Source organism: Ornithorhynchus anatinus, unplaced genomic scaffold (genome assembly GCF_004115215.2).
Source record: "Ornithorhynchus anatinus isolate Pmale09 unplaced genomic scaffold, mOrnAna1.pri.v4 scaffold_264_arrow_ctg1, whole genome shotgun sequence".
NCBI classification, from domain to species: domain Eukaryota; kingdom Metazoa; phylum Chordata; class Mammalia; order Monotremata; family Ornithorhynchidae; genus Ornithorhynchus; species Ornithorhynchus anatinus.
In genome coordinates this window covers 106292-123062 of record NW_024396743.1, presented here as the reverse complement: position 1 = coordinate 123062, position 16771 = coordinate 106292, and the positions used below count along the sequence as shown (strand labels likewise).

At 57.3% G+C, this 16771-nt stretch overlaps 1 protein-coding gene across 1 annotated transcript in view; it reads right to left on the bottom strand.

Moving 5' to 3' along the window:
• NTN1 (netrin 1) overlaps positions 1-16771 on the bottom strand; it is a 77104-nt gene that overhangs the window by 22333 nt on the left and 38000 nt on the right. Inside the window, exon 2 of the mRNA XM_029056998.1 lies at positions 4520-4708. Within this exon, the coding sequence (XP_028912831.1) occupies positions 4520-4708 (189 nt within the window). The remainder of the gene's footprint in view (positions 1-4519; positions 4709-16771) is intronic.

Genomic DNA, 16771 nt, shown 5'->3' with positions numbered 1-16771 from the left:
CTCCGAGGTGGGGGCTGGCAGGCGGGCAGCAGAGACCAGAGGCACGGGAGCCCAGGTCCGACGCCTGGACGCCTAGCTTTGGAGCAGAGCTCAGCCCTTCGGAGCTCTGTAGAGGAGGTGAGAATGGCCCCGGTGTGCACTGTGTGTTTTCCAGGGAAGACGAGCCGAGGATTAGCTCTGGGAAGGAACAAAGAGAATGCCGCAAGCTTCCGAAAGGCAGGGATTAAAACGTGAAACATGCGACTTGCTTAGGGGGAGCCCAGCTGGAACATCCAGCACACGTGGGCCCCCCAGAGTGTGCCGAGTGCCCCCAGGACACCAGCTGTGAGGCTTGGGCTCCCCTCTGTTCTTTCAGGGGTCCTAACAGGATCCAAAGAGCATTTGGGCCTAGGCCTGCGATGCTCTGCCCATTCCAGTCAGCAAAGCAAGCTGCCAGGCCAGAATGTATTGCTGAGAGCAAGGAGTGAAGGCTTAGTTCCGTGCCTAGCAGTTAGTCAGCACCCAGGACAGGCCACCGATTGGCTGATAGAGCTGTATGCTCTGCCCCTGCTCTCTTGGCCTCGAGCTTAGGCTGCCACTGAGCCTTGGGGTCACAGGGGCCCCCTGGCTCCCTCCCTGGATGCCACAGTCCATGAGGAAGGAAGGAGGGTCCTCTGCCCATCAGGGAAGAGATCGGGAAACAGCCCTGTTCCACATCTGTCTTCCTGGCAGGTTGGCTGGGTCAGCCTGGGACAGAATCAGGCCAGACTAGGGCCGACCTAATGGGAGAAGTGGCCTGAGATCTTGGACCTGAAGGCCGGGTCTCAACCACATCCCCCCCCGACCCCCAGGTTTGAGAATGTCTGGAGAGGTGAGGAGGTGCCAAACCCTCGGGAGGCTCCGGCCCAGTGTGTCTGAGGTCCTGGGCTCAGCCGGACCAGGAGTCCCAGCACTTGAGAGCTTGGACCTAGGTTCACTTCCAACCAGAGCCTGGGTCAGTCAGTTATAGTTCTCACCCCCAAGTTCATGGTTCAGTAGCTCCGATCTTGGAACTGCTTACCGGGGGAACTGCCCTGAGCCTGAGAGGACCAACAGAGGCCTTTCTCTTCCTGCTAGGAGACCCAGACCCTGGCCAATTCCCTAATCGGACCCTTCTGGGTGAATTGGACTGGAGGGGAGGTCTTCTGGGGCTGAGCTCAGCATGGACCTTGCAGCTGGTCAGCCCAAGGAAGCACTCCTCTCGAGTGTCGAGTCCGGCCTTGGCCAAATGAGCACGGGGTGGAATCCAGCTGCCTCCATCGTTGAGGATCTTGGCTCATGATTCTATTGTTCTCTGCCAAGCTCTCAGTTCAGTGCTCTGCACCCAGTAGGTGTTCAATTAATGCTACTGGCTGATTGATTTATTGATTGAGGATTGACTGATGGATTGAGAGGATGCTGGGAGCTTGGGGAAGAGAGGAGACATACTGCCTGCCACTCCTCATCCTGGGCACTTCTAGGGCCCCTGGTTCCATCGGCATCCATGCCAGCGGTTATGGTCCTTGTTCTGCACCTCTCCTTACTGGAACAGTACCCCCACAGTCCACGTCCCTCTTGGGGGCTAGACGCCTGCCCGCTTGCATGGAGGAGGCCCGGAATATTGGTTTGGAAGTTTTCCCCAAGCCGCCCCCAGCCACCACAGAAGGTTTCCATTTCAGGGTGCCTGGGGAGAACAGTCGATCGCCCCCAAAGGAAAGGGCAGCTTGGCGAAGGACCCCCATCAAGAACGGGTCTGGGGCAGAACCACAAACTGGAAACCTCCGGCACTGCCCCTGAGGTATGAGCAGTCTCGCCGGGCATCGCGCTCGATCCACAGTTATCCTCAGCCAGCCCCAAGGCTGTGGGGTCAGAGGCAATGGCATCATGGGTCAGTGGGGTCAGAGGGCAGTAAGGTCTGGTGGGGCCGAGGGCAGTGAGGTCCCATGGGGTCAGAGCCAAGGGAGCAGTGGGATGGTGAGGTCAGGGAACAGGGAGGTCCAGTGGCTTCAGGTCACAGGAGGTCTGGGCAGCAGGGTCAGGGGGCAATTGGAGCCAGTCTTTTCTTCTGACCGTAGCCATCTCGCCCCCACGCCACGGCAGGGGGTCACATGGGCGGCGGCCAGGTTCAATTTGTAGATTCACAATCCAGGGAGAGCCAGGACCATTCCTACCCAAAGCAGTAAACTTCCTTTGTCCACAGTCACTTTCGGGGCCCAATTTCCCCACAGAGTCTCTTTAACATTGTGCCCCAGAAATGTCCATTCAGTGCCCCTCACTCCTCTCACACCAGCCTCAGGAAATGCTGAAGGGTGCAGAGCCAAGGATGGCCCTAGGGTGAAATCAGAGGAAGGCAGTGTTAACAGGAAACTGGAGGTAGCCATGGGGTGGGATGGGGCTGGACCACACTTGGACATCTCCCCCCCGGACCCCAACAGAGGGGCAGAACGGCTGGGGTTAGCGGGGAAGGTTCGGTTCCTGAGCCTCCTGATTTTTCTGAGTCCCCCCTTCCTTTCCAGGGCATTTCTGGGATGCTTAAATACTAGCAGGAATGGGGCAATGCAGAGGGGAAGTGATGCACTGGGGTGATGAGGTGGAGCCACATGAGAGGCCCACACCCCACACCACGGGGCCACACAGTGATGGAAAAGCATCAGATCTGAGTCTAAGCACAACAATATAAGCATTTGGCTAAAGTTAAAATCTCAATTCTCATCCCTCTCGGCTCAAACGAGCCCTCTGGAATGCCTCCTTCAACCCAGATGGCTCAGGGAGATGATAAATGAGGATTGATGCCGACAGAGAAATGGCTGAAATCATTTAGGGGCATCTTGTGAGCCAGGACAGCAGGAAAGAGAAGCCCCAGTGCCCAGAGAGAAGCTGGGCAGAAAACAAAGCCCTCCATCTCTACCCGAGTCCCCGGGTGGCTGCCCCCTTCAGCCCCCGCCTGCCCAGCATTCCACGGGAGAAAGGGGGAAATTCATCTCCTGTGACTTTCTATAGGAGAACGGCAGCCTTGCCAACAAAGGGCCCTTCCCAGCGCTGTGAAATCGCGCTGAATGGCCGGCAGCCGGGCGCGGTCTGGGGGCGCCGGGGGCTCAGGGTCGTGGACCCGGGGACTCAGCCGTCCCGCCCATCAGCCCCTCCCCTCCCTCCATGCAGTCTTCCTAGACTAAGTGACACTGAGGACAGATAACCCCCACACCTCTCCCGCCTACCCAGACCAACCCCATCATTCCCCCACTAGCCCACAGCACGCCCTGACCCCTCGGCTTGCCAGCGGCATAAATGCTAGTGTATGGGACCATCGTGTTAATGCTCATCTGCATCTTTGGAAATGTCAGTGTGAGAGACCGGGTTCATCCCTAAGACCGGGTTCATCCCTACCAGAGCTGGGTTGGACCCACAGCTCGACCAGCCCGGCCCAGCTGCCTCTGATCGCAGAAACCGGACCCTAGGAGGGACCGAGTGATGGCTGCCCTTGTTATCCAGGCTAAAGATAAGGGACGAAAGGGTCCTCTGACTGGGAACTACCACCAGGGCTGCAGCGGTCAGTAGTAGACCACCGGAGCCATAGGCCAAGCACCTTGGGACACGAAAGGGCCCCGGTTCACAGATTGACACCCCACTAGCTCCTCGTTCCTTCATTCCACCCAATTCCCAAGTGGGATGACACATCTTTACTTGCCCTCCATCGCTTCCTTCCGTCGGAGGGAGAAAAACCATCACAGGAAATCGAAGCCTTCGGCACCGGCTTCGCTGACAGAAAATATGTCCTTCTTCCTCCTTTTCAGTTTTGCCCCAGAACCAAAACTCTATGCTGATGGAGCAGACCTTCTCTCCTCTCCTCAGTCACCTGAAAACCGGGGTTGGCTGTATGGGGGGTGTGGGAGTGTGTGTGCAGGCCTGTGACCATGTGCAGGTGTGGGGGTGCATTTGTGCATGGACGTTTGGGTGCACATCTCCCCGGAAGACTACCGATACCAAGGCGCTTAGTTCAGAAAAGTCCTTTGTTCCCAGAGGCTTTGTCAATGTGTGTGGCTCTCTCCCGCAGACCCTGTTCTTTGTGGGGGTCGGTAGGGCCGCTGGCCCGTGGGGTGGAGCAAGGAAGTGTCAAACGTGGTACTGATAGCCCTTCCAAGCCCCAGTACTTGGTTGATTCTCTTTCTCTCTCTCTCTCTCTCTCTCTCTCTCTCTCTCTCTCTCTCACTCTCCCCCCCCCCCTTCTTTTTCTTTTCTTTTGTTGGAGCCTTTTCTCCAGCCCCTCCTTGGCTTTGCTTACCTTGTTCCAGAAAGCAGGCCAAGGTGAGGTGTGTTTGGGTTATTTATGGATGGATAGATGGATGGCTGTGTGGGTGTTTGCTTGTGAACTATCTGTACGCATGTTTGAGTGTGTGAGTGTGAAGGGGAGTGAAAGGGACAAAGGGGAAAAGGCAGGGAGATGGCTGGCTCCCTGGTTCCTTGGCTCCTGTTACCTACCTGTGGGGAAGTAGAAAGCCCAGTCCACCCGTCACCCACCACCTACCTTTGCAGGCCTTCCTGTGCGTGATAGGCTTGCTCAAGTCCCGGTAGTAGCCCTCACGGCAGTAGTGGCAGTGGCGGCCGGCAGTGTTGTGTCTACAATTGAGGCAGACGCCCCCGCTCTTGCGCCCGGACAGCTTGTACAGCTCCATGTTGAAGCGGCAGCGGCGGGCATGGAGGTTGCAGTTGCAGGCTGCAGAGGAAGCACAGCAAGAAGAGGGGATTGGCTGGGGGAAAGACCCCAAGGCCCATTGGCCCGAACCTCCGCACCCGGGCACAGGCGCCGGGCCCCAGCTGGCCGGCTTTCAGCTGGAGCCTGGGCCAGGACGCTTCTTTGGTCGGCTGAGAAGTGAATGACCAGAGCTCCCCGGCTGACCCATGTCTGCCCAGCTGGAGGGTCGGGTCCGAAGCTCCACGGGGGCCACCCAGCAGGCAGCAAGCCCAGAGGTACAGGGGCCATCTCCCAACCACGAGATGGGCAGCCATTGGGGATGGAGGCTGGGACTAGGCTGGGGCATGAGGCCTGCGGGACCTGGCACTGGGCACCACCGGCTTCTGCCACGGACCCTCAGAGAGCCTGGGAATAAAGGAAGGTCTGAAGCCCACCGTCCTGACGTAGCCCACAACCGCCTCAAAACCAGGGCCTTTCTGCCTGGCCAAGGGGTCCCTCAGAATGGCAGTTAAACACCACACAGCCTGGACAGGAGGGAGCCAGGACTCATCTGTCCCATCGCTCCCCCATCAACGCTACCCGGCGCCACGGCCAACCCGCAATGGCACAGACTGGGGGGTAATGAGGGGAACGTGACAGAGACGCCGGGCTCAGGCTGAGGAGAGGTCCTTCGTGCTCACCTCATGCTTCACCTGTCAAGTTCCCGGCCTGTAGAATTCAGCCCCCTAGATGTGGTGGCTTCCCGGCTGGACCCACCCAACCTGCCCATGTGGAACTCAGCCTAGGAGGCTGCAGAACTGGAGAGAGGGGGCAGGCGTGACTAGGGAGGGCAGGGGACATGCCCCAAGGGTCTTCGCCGCTCCTGCCCTGAGCCTCCGCAGCCAGGAGCCCCAGGAGCTGCCCTGGCTGGGTTCTAAAACTGCCCAATTCCCAAGGACAACGGGATGTGTGTGCAAACTGGCAGACCCCTGCACCACCTCCAGCTTTCTTGCTGCTATCTCCAACCTTCTTATCATCTTCTTCACTGGGGTTATTTATCACCAGCCTCCTCACCAGTTCCACCAACTGTGGTATTTACTGAACACCTAGAGTGCGCGATGACTCCACTAAACACTTGAGAGCACACAACAAGAAGAGAACAGCCAGTCCCTGGCCTCAAGAAGATTGCAGCTTAATGGGTCGACCAGCTAGCGGCAGTCACAGACCATTTCCATGCCGTGGGAGAGGGCAAGAGACCCGGAGACACGGCTGGCGGAAACCGCGGAGGATTGAAGCCAATGGACAGGGAGCCAACCCATCCAGGCCTGGAACTGCTGCACACAGAAGGGTTTAAGGAGGCTGCTGGAAAGGTGGAGATTAACGGAGGGAATCTTCCTGGAGGAAGTGTGTCTCTGGAGACTGTGACAGTGGGGAAAGCAGTGGCCTTGGAGGCTCCAAAGATAGACGACAGGAGGAAGGAGGTAAGTGAAGGGGTAGGAGGTGGGAGAGTCGAGAGCGGGGCCCCGTGGGAAGGTGAGCTTGGAAGGGACAGAGAAGGCAGGCCGGGCAGTGGCGATGTCAAAAGTGTGTCAAAGGAGAGGGACCAAGCGGGTGCTCTGAGGCCCAGGCTTGAGGGGCTCGTTGCTGGGAGCAGAGGGGACTGGGCTCTGAGGGCTTGTCCGGGGTGCCGGTGGCCCCGAGATCTGAAATCCCCAACATGACACCCCCTTTAGGGATGCACACACACCTTATGATGGCAAGTAGGTACGGGCTGGGGCCGGTCTAGGACCGGGCTCAGGCTGGGCCCGGGTTGGCCCATTCCATCCTCCACAGCTCAACAGCTGACCCATCCGGATATCTCCACCCGCATCCCATCGGCAGCCTCGTGCACCAGGCTCAGTAACCTCTGGGGATCCCGGATCTGGTCCTCATACTTGGGGCCCTCCGCTGCCCAGTGCTGACCACCACCAGGAGCTGGTGGACCTGAGCCATCTGCACCTGAATATCACCCTCCCACTCCCCCAACCCCCCCAGCAACAAAGGGGCTTTTTACACAACTGCTCACACAAAAGAAAACGCAAGAGCGGAACATCAAAAGGTTGATCCTCCTCCCTTCCCCTCCCCTCCGCTGTCCCCAGAGCTGTCAAGGAAACATCAAGTAGCAATTGCAAGAACTATGTGTTCTGTAAAGTATTTTACAGCTTGTTTGTTTTGTTTTCTCTGGCCCAGCGAACAATTCAGCAGCTCCACAGGCCATAGGCCCCTCTCTGCCGCTGCTGCTGCCTCCTCCTCCTCCTTGCTGTGAAGGTGTCACCCCACTCCCTGCCTGTCACTAGCCTTGTCCAAAGAGACACCTTAATCCCTGACTCCTTCCTGTTTATCTCCCACCTCTCCCCTGGTACAAAAACATCTGCTATTAGCTTAATTATCAAATTTCAGGCGAGAAGTGTGTAACAGCTGGATTCTGGCCCGGAGGGCCAACGCTGACCTGGGCCGGCCATCGCTAGGGAGACAGAGAGCTGGAAGGAGGAAGGAGAAGGCTTGGCCCTGCAGCAGGGGACGGGTTCGACAGGTTTGACCATCCCAGCGGTGCCCTCAGCCCCAATTCCAAGGCCCGTAAGGCACTTGCCCTAGCCATTCCCAGCGGAACCCAGGACTGGGCCTTGGGCCCAAGCTTCTGATCCACCTTGGAAGCTAGTATGGGAAGGGCAGTCAGAGAGAGAGCCAGGCCTGGGCTTGAGGCTCTGGGCTCAGTCTCAGACTCACCGTCCATATGGGCCAGGGACAGACTGGGTCTCCGTTTGGGCCTGAGGTGGGCCGGGTCTCTGCCTGGACCACAAACTAGCCGGGTCTCCAAGCTAAGAAAGGGACTCTGTTCATGCAGGGATGGTCTACAGAAGGGGTTTAGGTGACTAAGAGAGAAAAGATTAAGGCCAGCCTCAGGTCTGGCTGTGGCAACCCACATTTCTCCCAGGTGGGACCTGTTGAGCTCAGTGCCATGTATGCTGGGAACGGCCAGGAAAAAGAAGAACAGACAGCCCCCTGCAAGCACTGCACCAGTGGTCTTTCTCAAAACATAAGTACAGGAGTCTGAAATCAAAGCCATTCCCAGCTCAGCCCCACAGCAAACCCAAGCCAGGACTGTTTCCAAATGGGGTATCTGAGTGCTTGAAGAAACTGTGGACTGGTGGTCCTCCTGGGCACCCACCCTCATGGTTAGGGTTGGACCCTAACCCCTAGATGCCTCCATCCCTGATTCCCCTTGCAGTGATCCAGCAATGACCATCCAACATCCCTGAGCCACCCCTCTCCATCCCTGACTTCCCCCAGTGACCCAGCACACCCTGTTCAAACACCCCGACTCTCCCCTCTCCATCCCTGATTCTCCCCAGTGATCCAACATGGACCTCCTCACCTCTCTTTGGGACCTGCTGATAAAATCTTTTCAGGGGTCTATGCTAGGGGGATAGAAGAGATGGAAGAGGAGGGAACGAGAAGTTCAGGGTATCAGGCCAAGCCTGGGCATCATCTTCTGGGAACTGATGATTGACTGGAGCAAAGGGAGACTGGTCTGGTGCCCAGAGCCTTCAGCCTGCCAACACTCTGCCAAGAGGAAGGGATATTGGTAATGGGGATACCAATGGAGTTTGGGGCAAGAGGGTCATGGGGAACCTCCATTTCCTTCTGCCCGGAGCCATGGCCAGCCAGCTCCCTTGCCTGCCGCTCCCATATGGGAGCTCTGAAGGAGTCCCTTGCCCGGTTAGGACTGACCCTGGGCTCCACCCTCTCCCTTGAGGGAAAGGAAACTGAGGGAGTGGTGGGGCAGGCCCACACGGCTGTTGCAGGCCTGAGCTTTGGCGGTTAGTCCCCAGGCCAGTGGCCCATCTGTCCCTCTGTTTTCCCTCTCCGGAAGCTGCTCTCCTCTGCCGGTCCTTCGGCAAGGTGAAGCCAGACCACAAGAAGCACAGCATCAGGGGAGGGGCTGGAGCTCTTCCTCTTTGCCCCTTGAGACCCCTGGAAAGAGCCGAGCCCCACCTGATCTGCGGCAAGTGTCCGGGAGGAAGATGCAGGAGGGACCAGACCCGCTACCTTGCGACACGTGTTCTCTTTCCTCCGACTCACTGAGCTCAGACTTGGACTGAGAGGGGGAGCCCCCGGCTGAGCCAACTGGTAGGTCAACGTGGAGAAGAAAATGAAAGACTTCTTGGAAACACTCGCCCGGCTGGATCAGAGATAAGGCTGACCATGGGTCAGTCAGGCAACCCGCGCTCCCTTCTTGCCAAAGGCGGCGGGTCTTAGATGTGGGGATAAGCCCCCAGATAAGTGGACTGTGTTTACTGTGGCCTTTTGGAGTCTTCCTGGGGCTGGAAACAAAGGCGGACTCTGTCAACAGGCCCTTGGCCCTCTGACGGCCCAATAGATGCCACGGTAACAAGTTCTTCACACCTGCACAGTGTTTGGAAAGCCAGCCCAACCCTGTGACCCGGCCCGTGACCCCTCTGTCAGGCCAACAAACACAAAAAGCAGAGAAGAGAGGGAGGACCAGCCCCACCCTGATGCCCCTGCCCCTACCCGTCTCTGCCCTCTGAGGCAGCCGAAGGGCCCTGATGCCAGGCCCGTGGCAGTGCAGGGCAAGATCTCAGGTCGATGGGCAGCCAGCCACAGTAAGCCCATCATCACACTCACTGGGGTCTCATTGACAATGCTAATTCCAAGCATTCTGTGGCCTATCGAAAGAACCAGGCCTGGGAATTGGAGGATTGGAGGACCTGCATGCTAATACAGTTGCCTGCTCGGTGACCTTGGGCAAGTCTCTATACTTCTCTGTGCCTCAGTTTCCTCATCTGTAAATAGGAATTCAATGCCTGTTCTCCCTCCTACTTAGACTGTGAACCCCTTCATTCATTCAATCGTATTTATTGAGCGCTTACTAGGGGCAGAGCACGTCTCTTGTGGAACGGAGCTTTGTCTGAACTGATTATAGAAGTTAATATATACTCCAGTGCTTAGAACAGTTCTTGACACAGTTTAAGTGCTTAACGAATACAATAATAATAATAGTAATAATACTGATATTAATATAAGTGCATCAAGTTTCTACACTCCTCAAACCGCTGGCTGCTCTGAGCCTCATTTGAGCCGAGTGGTCACCACAGGAGCTTGGTTGATGCTGGCTGGGAATCTCAGCCCTGGGCAGAGGACAGCACCTTGGCAGCCTGTCAGTCCCCAGGGACCGCCTTGCCCCAGCCTAAATGGCCCCGGCCCCGACCCCTGGGCTCAGAGGATGGAAAGGATGAGAAGAGGAGCTGCCCTGGGGAGGGTGAGATCTGGGAATGATGAGGACCCTGGTGAGGGTGGGACACTAGAGAGGTCGGGATAATAAGAATAATAACTATGGTATTTGTGAAGTGCTTGCTATGTGCCAGGCACTATACTAAGCATTGGGGTGGATACAAGCAAATCGGGTTGGACACAGTCCCTATCTTGCACAGGGCTCACAGTCTTCATCCCCATTTACAGATGAGGTAAACAGGCAGAGAGAAGTGAAGTGGCTTGGCCAAGGCCACAGAGCAGAAAGAGGAGGAACTGGGATTAGAACCCATGACCTTCTGACTCCCAGGCCCATGCTCTAGCCACTGCGTCATGCTGCTCCTCAGAGCAGAGAGAAGTGGAGCCTGGGGAGGGTGGGTCCCTGGAGAGGGTGGAGCCCGGGGAGGATCCCCTTTCAGAACCACCTGAATGTCCTCCAACATTCTGCCGTGCTTCTCCAAGTGCCCTTGAACACCAAATCTCTCATCTGGTTGGTTTCAAGGTACGGGCACCCCACTCCAGCGATGACTCGCAGACTTCTCAGAAGGGCCTCTTCTAATGACTGGCTGGCAGCAGCCACTCCCTGGGCTCAACAGACTCACTCTGGACAGTCACTCTGCCCCTTGCCCTCCCTACCCCCTAGGCGCTCCATCTACCCCAAGGACTCTTTCCCATCAGCACAACAGTTTTGTCCCAAACCGCCTGGGGGTCACCGCAGCCTGATTACTCCTCTGCCTGGTCTACCACAAGCAGAGCTCGGGGAGGCGATCCAACAGCTGACTCAGAAACCGAGAATCAGATTGACCTCTGCCTCCTGGCCCCACTGCCCCCAGCCCCCCACCCCGGGGGCCTGCCACCCGGTCTCCACCATCTGACACCCATCATCTAGCCCTTGCCCACTGGGTCAGAAGATTAGACCCATCACTGACTGATCCTCCAAGTTGTCAACAAGCTTTAGGAGAAGCAGTGTGGATTAGTCTAGTGGTTCTAGTGGGTAGAGTTCAGAACTGGGAGTCAGAAGGACCTGGATTCTAACCCAGCTCTGCCACTTGTCTGCTGTGAGACTTTGGGCAAGTCACTTTCACTCTTCTGAGCCTCAGTTACCTCACTGGTAGAATGGGGATTAAGACTTTGGGCCCCATGTGGGACATAGACTCTGTCCAATCTGATTAACTACCTGATCTACCCCAGCACTTAGTATAGTGCCTGACACATGGTAAGTGCTTAGCAAATAGCAGAAAAAAAAAAAAAGAGTGAAGATTGGCACTCTTGGGCAGCCTGGCAGCCCAGGAGACGGTTGGGAATGATCCCACCTCAAATCAGTACTGCAGGGAGCAGAGCAAGGCAGGAACAGAGTGGTGAGTGAGAGGTGAGTTTAATTCAATTCCACATGACAGCCAAATCCATCCCCTTAGTGCAGGCTCAGACTCGCCCGGGAAGAGTTGACTCCTGACTCAGTGCCCTTAGCTGCTGGCCAGCTGGCAAGCAGGGTATGGGCAGGGACAGTGCGCCCACAAGAGTGAATGCTGAGGCCCTGGCAGTGGGATCTGGGTGGTGGGGGAGAGAGGCTGGCTCTTCCTCCTCACCTCGGCCCCAGAGAGACCTGGCCAGGCCGAAGGGCTCAGGAGCCTTATCCGCTCACCCGGCCAACTGGGATTCTCCACTGCACCTCTCATTGGCTGTTACTGCCAAATTGCTGTTTTTTCCCCCAATTTTGATTTCTTCCCTTGAGGAGCTTTTCTCCCAGGTCTTTTCACCTGAGACCCCCGAGGAGCCTGCCCGTCTCAGAGTCGGGGACCTTTACCCTGCATACCCCAAAAGACACATAGTGGGAATAAAACAGCAGTAGGAGCTAAAAGCTGCTGCTTGCATCAGAGCTGCTCACAAGCTTCCTTGGAAAGGGTGGCTCTCACTGGGGTAGGGCAGGAAGCACTGTGCTTCCAGCCAGGTGGAGACCCTTCACCCCTGGCCAGGCCTGGGCAAAGATTCCAGCTGGGCTGGACCTCCAGTAGATGGGAGAGGAACTCCCCGGGCCAAACAGGTTTTAAGTGGACAAAGCGTTCCTAAGAGAATTTCCAGGGGGAACTGTTGGCAGGGGCCTCCAAGGCCGTTTCACTGCCGGCAATCCTGCGAGTTTGCCTGCCTACTCCCCCGCAGTGTCCTCTGGCAGTGCCCTCTGGCAGGGCTCCATCCTCGGTTGGCTGTATCCCTAACCCCGGCCTCCCACTGGCTCCCAGAATGGACATCCCAGGCCCGAAGTCTCCGAGAGCAGAGCCGTTCAGCCCCTTCATTGGCTGAGCCAGAGGGACAGGTTCTTGGGGAAGCAGTTGACTCTTGATATTTATGGCCTCCCTCTGAACAGTTAATAATAATGATGATAATAATGATGATGATGGTATTTGTTAAGCGCTTACTATGTGCCAAGCACTGTAACTGTGGTTTGTTAAATGCTTACTATGTGCCAGGCCCTGTACTAAGCACTGAGGTAGATATAAGCTAATCAGGTTAGACACAGTGCAGTGCATGTCCCATGTGGGACTCACGTCTTAATCCCCATTTGACAGATGAGATAACTGAAGCACAGAGAAGTAAAGTGACTTGCCCAAGGTCACACAGCAGACAAGTGGCAGAGCGACAAGTGGCAGAGCCAGGATTAGAATCCAGGTCCTTCTGACTCCCAGGTTTTTGGTCTATCCATTAGGCCACACAGCTTCTCATTCTTTAACCCCACCGTGTTCCCTGGTGCCACCTCCTGTGGCAAACCCCTTCAGTCAGCCCCAAGCAACCCTAGAGTAAGCAATAGGGTTTCCGGGGGAACTAAGTGGGCACACTTGCGAAGGGTTGGTCCTCCATAGATCCCAGAAACCTATTACTTCAGCCTCAGTCCCCTCCTCGTATGCCTCTGCAGACAGAAGCTGCTCTTCGAGCATCTTTGGCCTCTTTGAGCATCTCTCTCCCTTCGGTGATGGGACACAAAAAGGATGAGATCCACAGTGCCTTCTGGAACAGAACCCCTCAGTCTTCAACTCAAGGGTCTCCCTGAAGCCATTTTGGTTGAGGCTTGGGGCTCAATATTCCTTTCCGCCAAGCCAGGAGTTAGTTTTCAAAGGAAACTGTTCTGTTCTTCACTGGGAAAATCCCCTTAGCATCTCTGGATCTGGGATTTTGGCTACCAGTCGGGGACCCCGTGATGCTGGAGCGGCAGGTCAGACTCCCCCTTCCTTGGCCCTGGCAGCTGGGAAATTCCTTTGATTTGTTCCCCAGGAAGTGGGTCACTCCCCGATAATGTGCCTTCTTTCATTGTTCCCAAGGAAGAAGCTGTGCTTCCTTTACTGGGCAACCCTGTTCCCTCACAGCTCAGATTTCACGGGGTTGCCAGAGCCCAGCATGAGTCACTGTGAACCCAGTGCAAGCCCAGCATGGGCCCAGCGGGAGTCTGGTGTGAGTCCAGCATAAGCCCGGTGTGTGCCCAGCATGGGCCAGCATGAGCCCAGCGTGTGTCTGACATGCGCCAGCATGAGCCTGGCGTGTGCCCAGCTTGTGCCAGAATGAGCCCGGTGTGTGCCTGGCGTGAGCCCAATGTGAAGGCGGCTTGAGTCCAGTATGAGCCCAGCATGAGTCCAGCATAAGCCCAACATGAGCCCAGCATGTACCTAGCAAGAGTCCAGTGTGAGCTTAGTGTGAGCCCAGCATGAGCTCAATGTGAGCTCAGCATGAGCCCAGCGTGAGTCCACTGTGAGCTCAGTAGGAGCCCAACACAAGCTCAGCATGAGCCCAACGTGAGCCCAGTAAGAACCCAGGGAGAATCCAGTGTGAGTCCACCGTGACCCCAGTATGAGCCCAACATGAGCCCAGCATGAGCCCATCATAAATCTAGTGTGTGCCCATCTCTGCAGCTAGCAAGCCCTGCTGCTGCTTCCCTGCTGCCCCTCCCCGAGGATGCCCAGGAACGACCCCGCTCCCCCGACAACAGATGCTGCCCTCCCATCCCCGGCAGAATGGCTCAGCGATCTGAACCTCTGGGCAGACAGGCGACCAGACGGAGGGAGCTCAGGGAGCACCGACCCATCCCATCCTCCCTGCTTGCCCTCCCTGCTCACCTTCCCTCCTCCCCAACCCTCTGCCTCCCTCAGACACCCCAGCGGGCCGACGGGCCAAGAGGTGACCACAATCCAGTCTGGTATGTAGGGAGGACCCGGCGGGGCTGTGGGTTGTGGCAAACATCCCGCCCCGGGGATGACAGGTCTGCGCTTTTGTCTGGAGAACTGCTGGGCTTGGCCGAACCGAGGAGTCCGGCTCTCTCCCGCTGGCCTGATGGGTGCCAGAGCCATAAGAGGAGGAGGTCAGCTTGGCCTGGGGTCAGGGCTGCAGTCACCCCTTGTCCCTGGGCGGAGCCAAGCTGAATCTCCCAGTTTGAGAGAGGAGGGCCCGGACACAAGAGAGATTTACAAGCTTCTCACGTCTATGGCATTAGGACCAGCCAGGCCCTGGGCCCAGCTTAGTCCCGGGCTGGGGGTGGATTCGGGATTTGGCTGGGGGGGGTCTCAAAGCCTGCCCCGCTGTGGTGAGAAAAGGGAACTGAGATGCCCACCATGGGTGGCTCTGCCATCACCGCTGCTCCCAGGGGCAGGTTGGGCTGAGTCCATCTGCCCCCTCTTTTTTTCACAGTTCAGCGGAGAATCGAGGCCTCACCCAAGCCTGGACCTGACCCCTAGGAGACTGGGGTCAGCTTGGCTTCACCCCCAGCCCTAAGCTGATCCTGGGGTTGGGCTGGAGAGAAAGAGGGGGCTCAGCTTCCCAGACCCTAATGGGACCAAACTCTGGTGGGTGAGAGGAAGGGAGGGAGATGGAGCACTGCCCGGGGCTCTTTCCCCACTCTGCCAGCAGCCAAGAAACAGCAACAGGAAGTGTCTCAGACACTGAAATCTCCTCCCTGCCAACAAGGCCAGCCTAGCCCGGCAAGTGAGTTGGGTTTAGGGGTGGATGGGGGGGTGATGGGGATGGGGGCCAGAAGGGAGATTGGAGGAATGGGAGCAGGGAAGGGGCCGGGGTCGGGGGGATGGAGAAGAGGGTAGGGGCAGGGTGGAGGGAGTGGTGGTGGGAGTGAACATAGGAGGAAGGGGAGGGGTGCGGAACCCAAACATCCAGCCACCAGCCACCAGCCCAGAGCCATCTCATCATTGAGCTATGACTCTGGAGACGATGTCCAAGTTACTCCCTGGGAAGAGAGAACCAACCTCGCTTACAACAACCGGCTGGCCTGGCCACGGATGGGGCTACCCGGTCAGGAAACGGGAGCCTGGGCTGCGGGAGGCAGGGCACAGGCAGGGTTTTAGTTACCCTGGTGCCCCGTTCCCAGCCAGTACATTCTGGGGGTCTCCTGGGGCTCTGGGGAAGAGGACAGAGGTCCCAGGGTAAGGGCATGAAAACTGTTTCCTAAAATGCCATCAGTGCCACTCCATCATCCTCCCACTCTCCCTCTCTGACACATCACCCCTCCATCTCAGCCCCAATTCACCTGCGAGGAGAGTTGGGGGAGGGGCTAGGCGGTGGGGGGAGGAAGGGGAAGGGGGTGGGCTCCTGGGGTCAGATGTAAATAATGCTGGATCTGGGAAGCCCCTCTGCAGGCTGCTATTCAGGTATTTCTCTCAGATGCTAATGAGCCATTCACTTTGGCACTATAGAGAGAACCAACTCTCCCAGCCGCCATTCTCACGCTCGCTGGCTGATGAATAATCCCTGGACTGTCCAGACAGCAGGCCAAACAAGTGGCTTGGGGTCCACAGTGAATGACTGGCCAGGCTCCCCTTGCTGGCCCCCCCGCCTGTCAGCCCCATCCCCTCCCCAGCTCTGGGAAGCATTCGGTGTCCCTCCGCCAAGGCCCGAAGGGCAGCCTAAATGAGTGAGCCCAGGGAAGGGCCACTGGTCCCCTCCCGCCACAGCCACCGCCGGTCCTCTCAGCTCTCTTGTTGGGTCCCTCTTTCATGTGACCCCCTGCCCTCTTTTCTGTCTGGTTTCCCTTGGGGTCTGGAACTCCTGTCCCCCTCGCCGCCCCTGAAGTCCTGACCCTCACCCCAAAGGAGGAAGGGACGTCCAGCAGGGCAGGGGAACTCAGCTCAGAGGGTCCCTGGGGGACAGGCCATTCCAGCCTCACCTCTGGAGCCAGGGAGGAGCCTCCCAGGGCCCTCTCTACCCTCTCTCTCACTTATGAACTCTCCACTTAGCAGCAGCTTAGTACAGTGCTAAGCACTTAGTAACAGTGCTCTGCACATAGTGAAGGCTCAATAAATACTATTGAATGAATGAATCCAAGCGATATCCCAGAAGGCATGGCAGGGGGGTCCAGGAGTCAGGGGCCAGCGGCCAGGAGAGGGATAGGAAAGGGGCAGGCTCAGGGCACTTGTGGATTGCCCAACCAGTGACTGAGTCGATCAGGGGCTGAGCCAGGACTGGGACCCAGCCCCAACTCCAGGCACTCAAGCACTTGATTGCCCTTCCTCCTGGTCTCCCCACCCTCCTCCTGACCCTCGTCCCCAGCCTTGGCCAGACTGGTGGCAGGTGACTGGGAGCAGAGGAAGAGGCTGACAGGCTGGCTCAGGCTTGCTCTCAGGACCCTTTCTGTTTGGGCTTCATTTGAAGCATGGCCTAGTGATAAAGCATGGGCCTCGAAGTCAGAAGGACCTGGGTTCTAATCCCTAGTCTGCCAATGGCCTGCTGTATAACCTTGGGCAGGTCACTTGGCTCTTCTGTATCTCGGTTTCATTTGTAAAATGGGAATTCACTACCCGTTCTCCC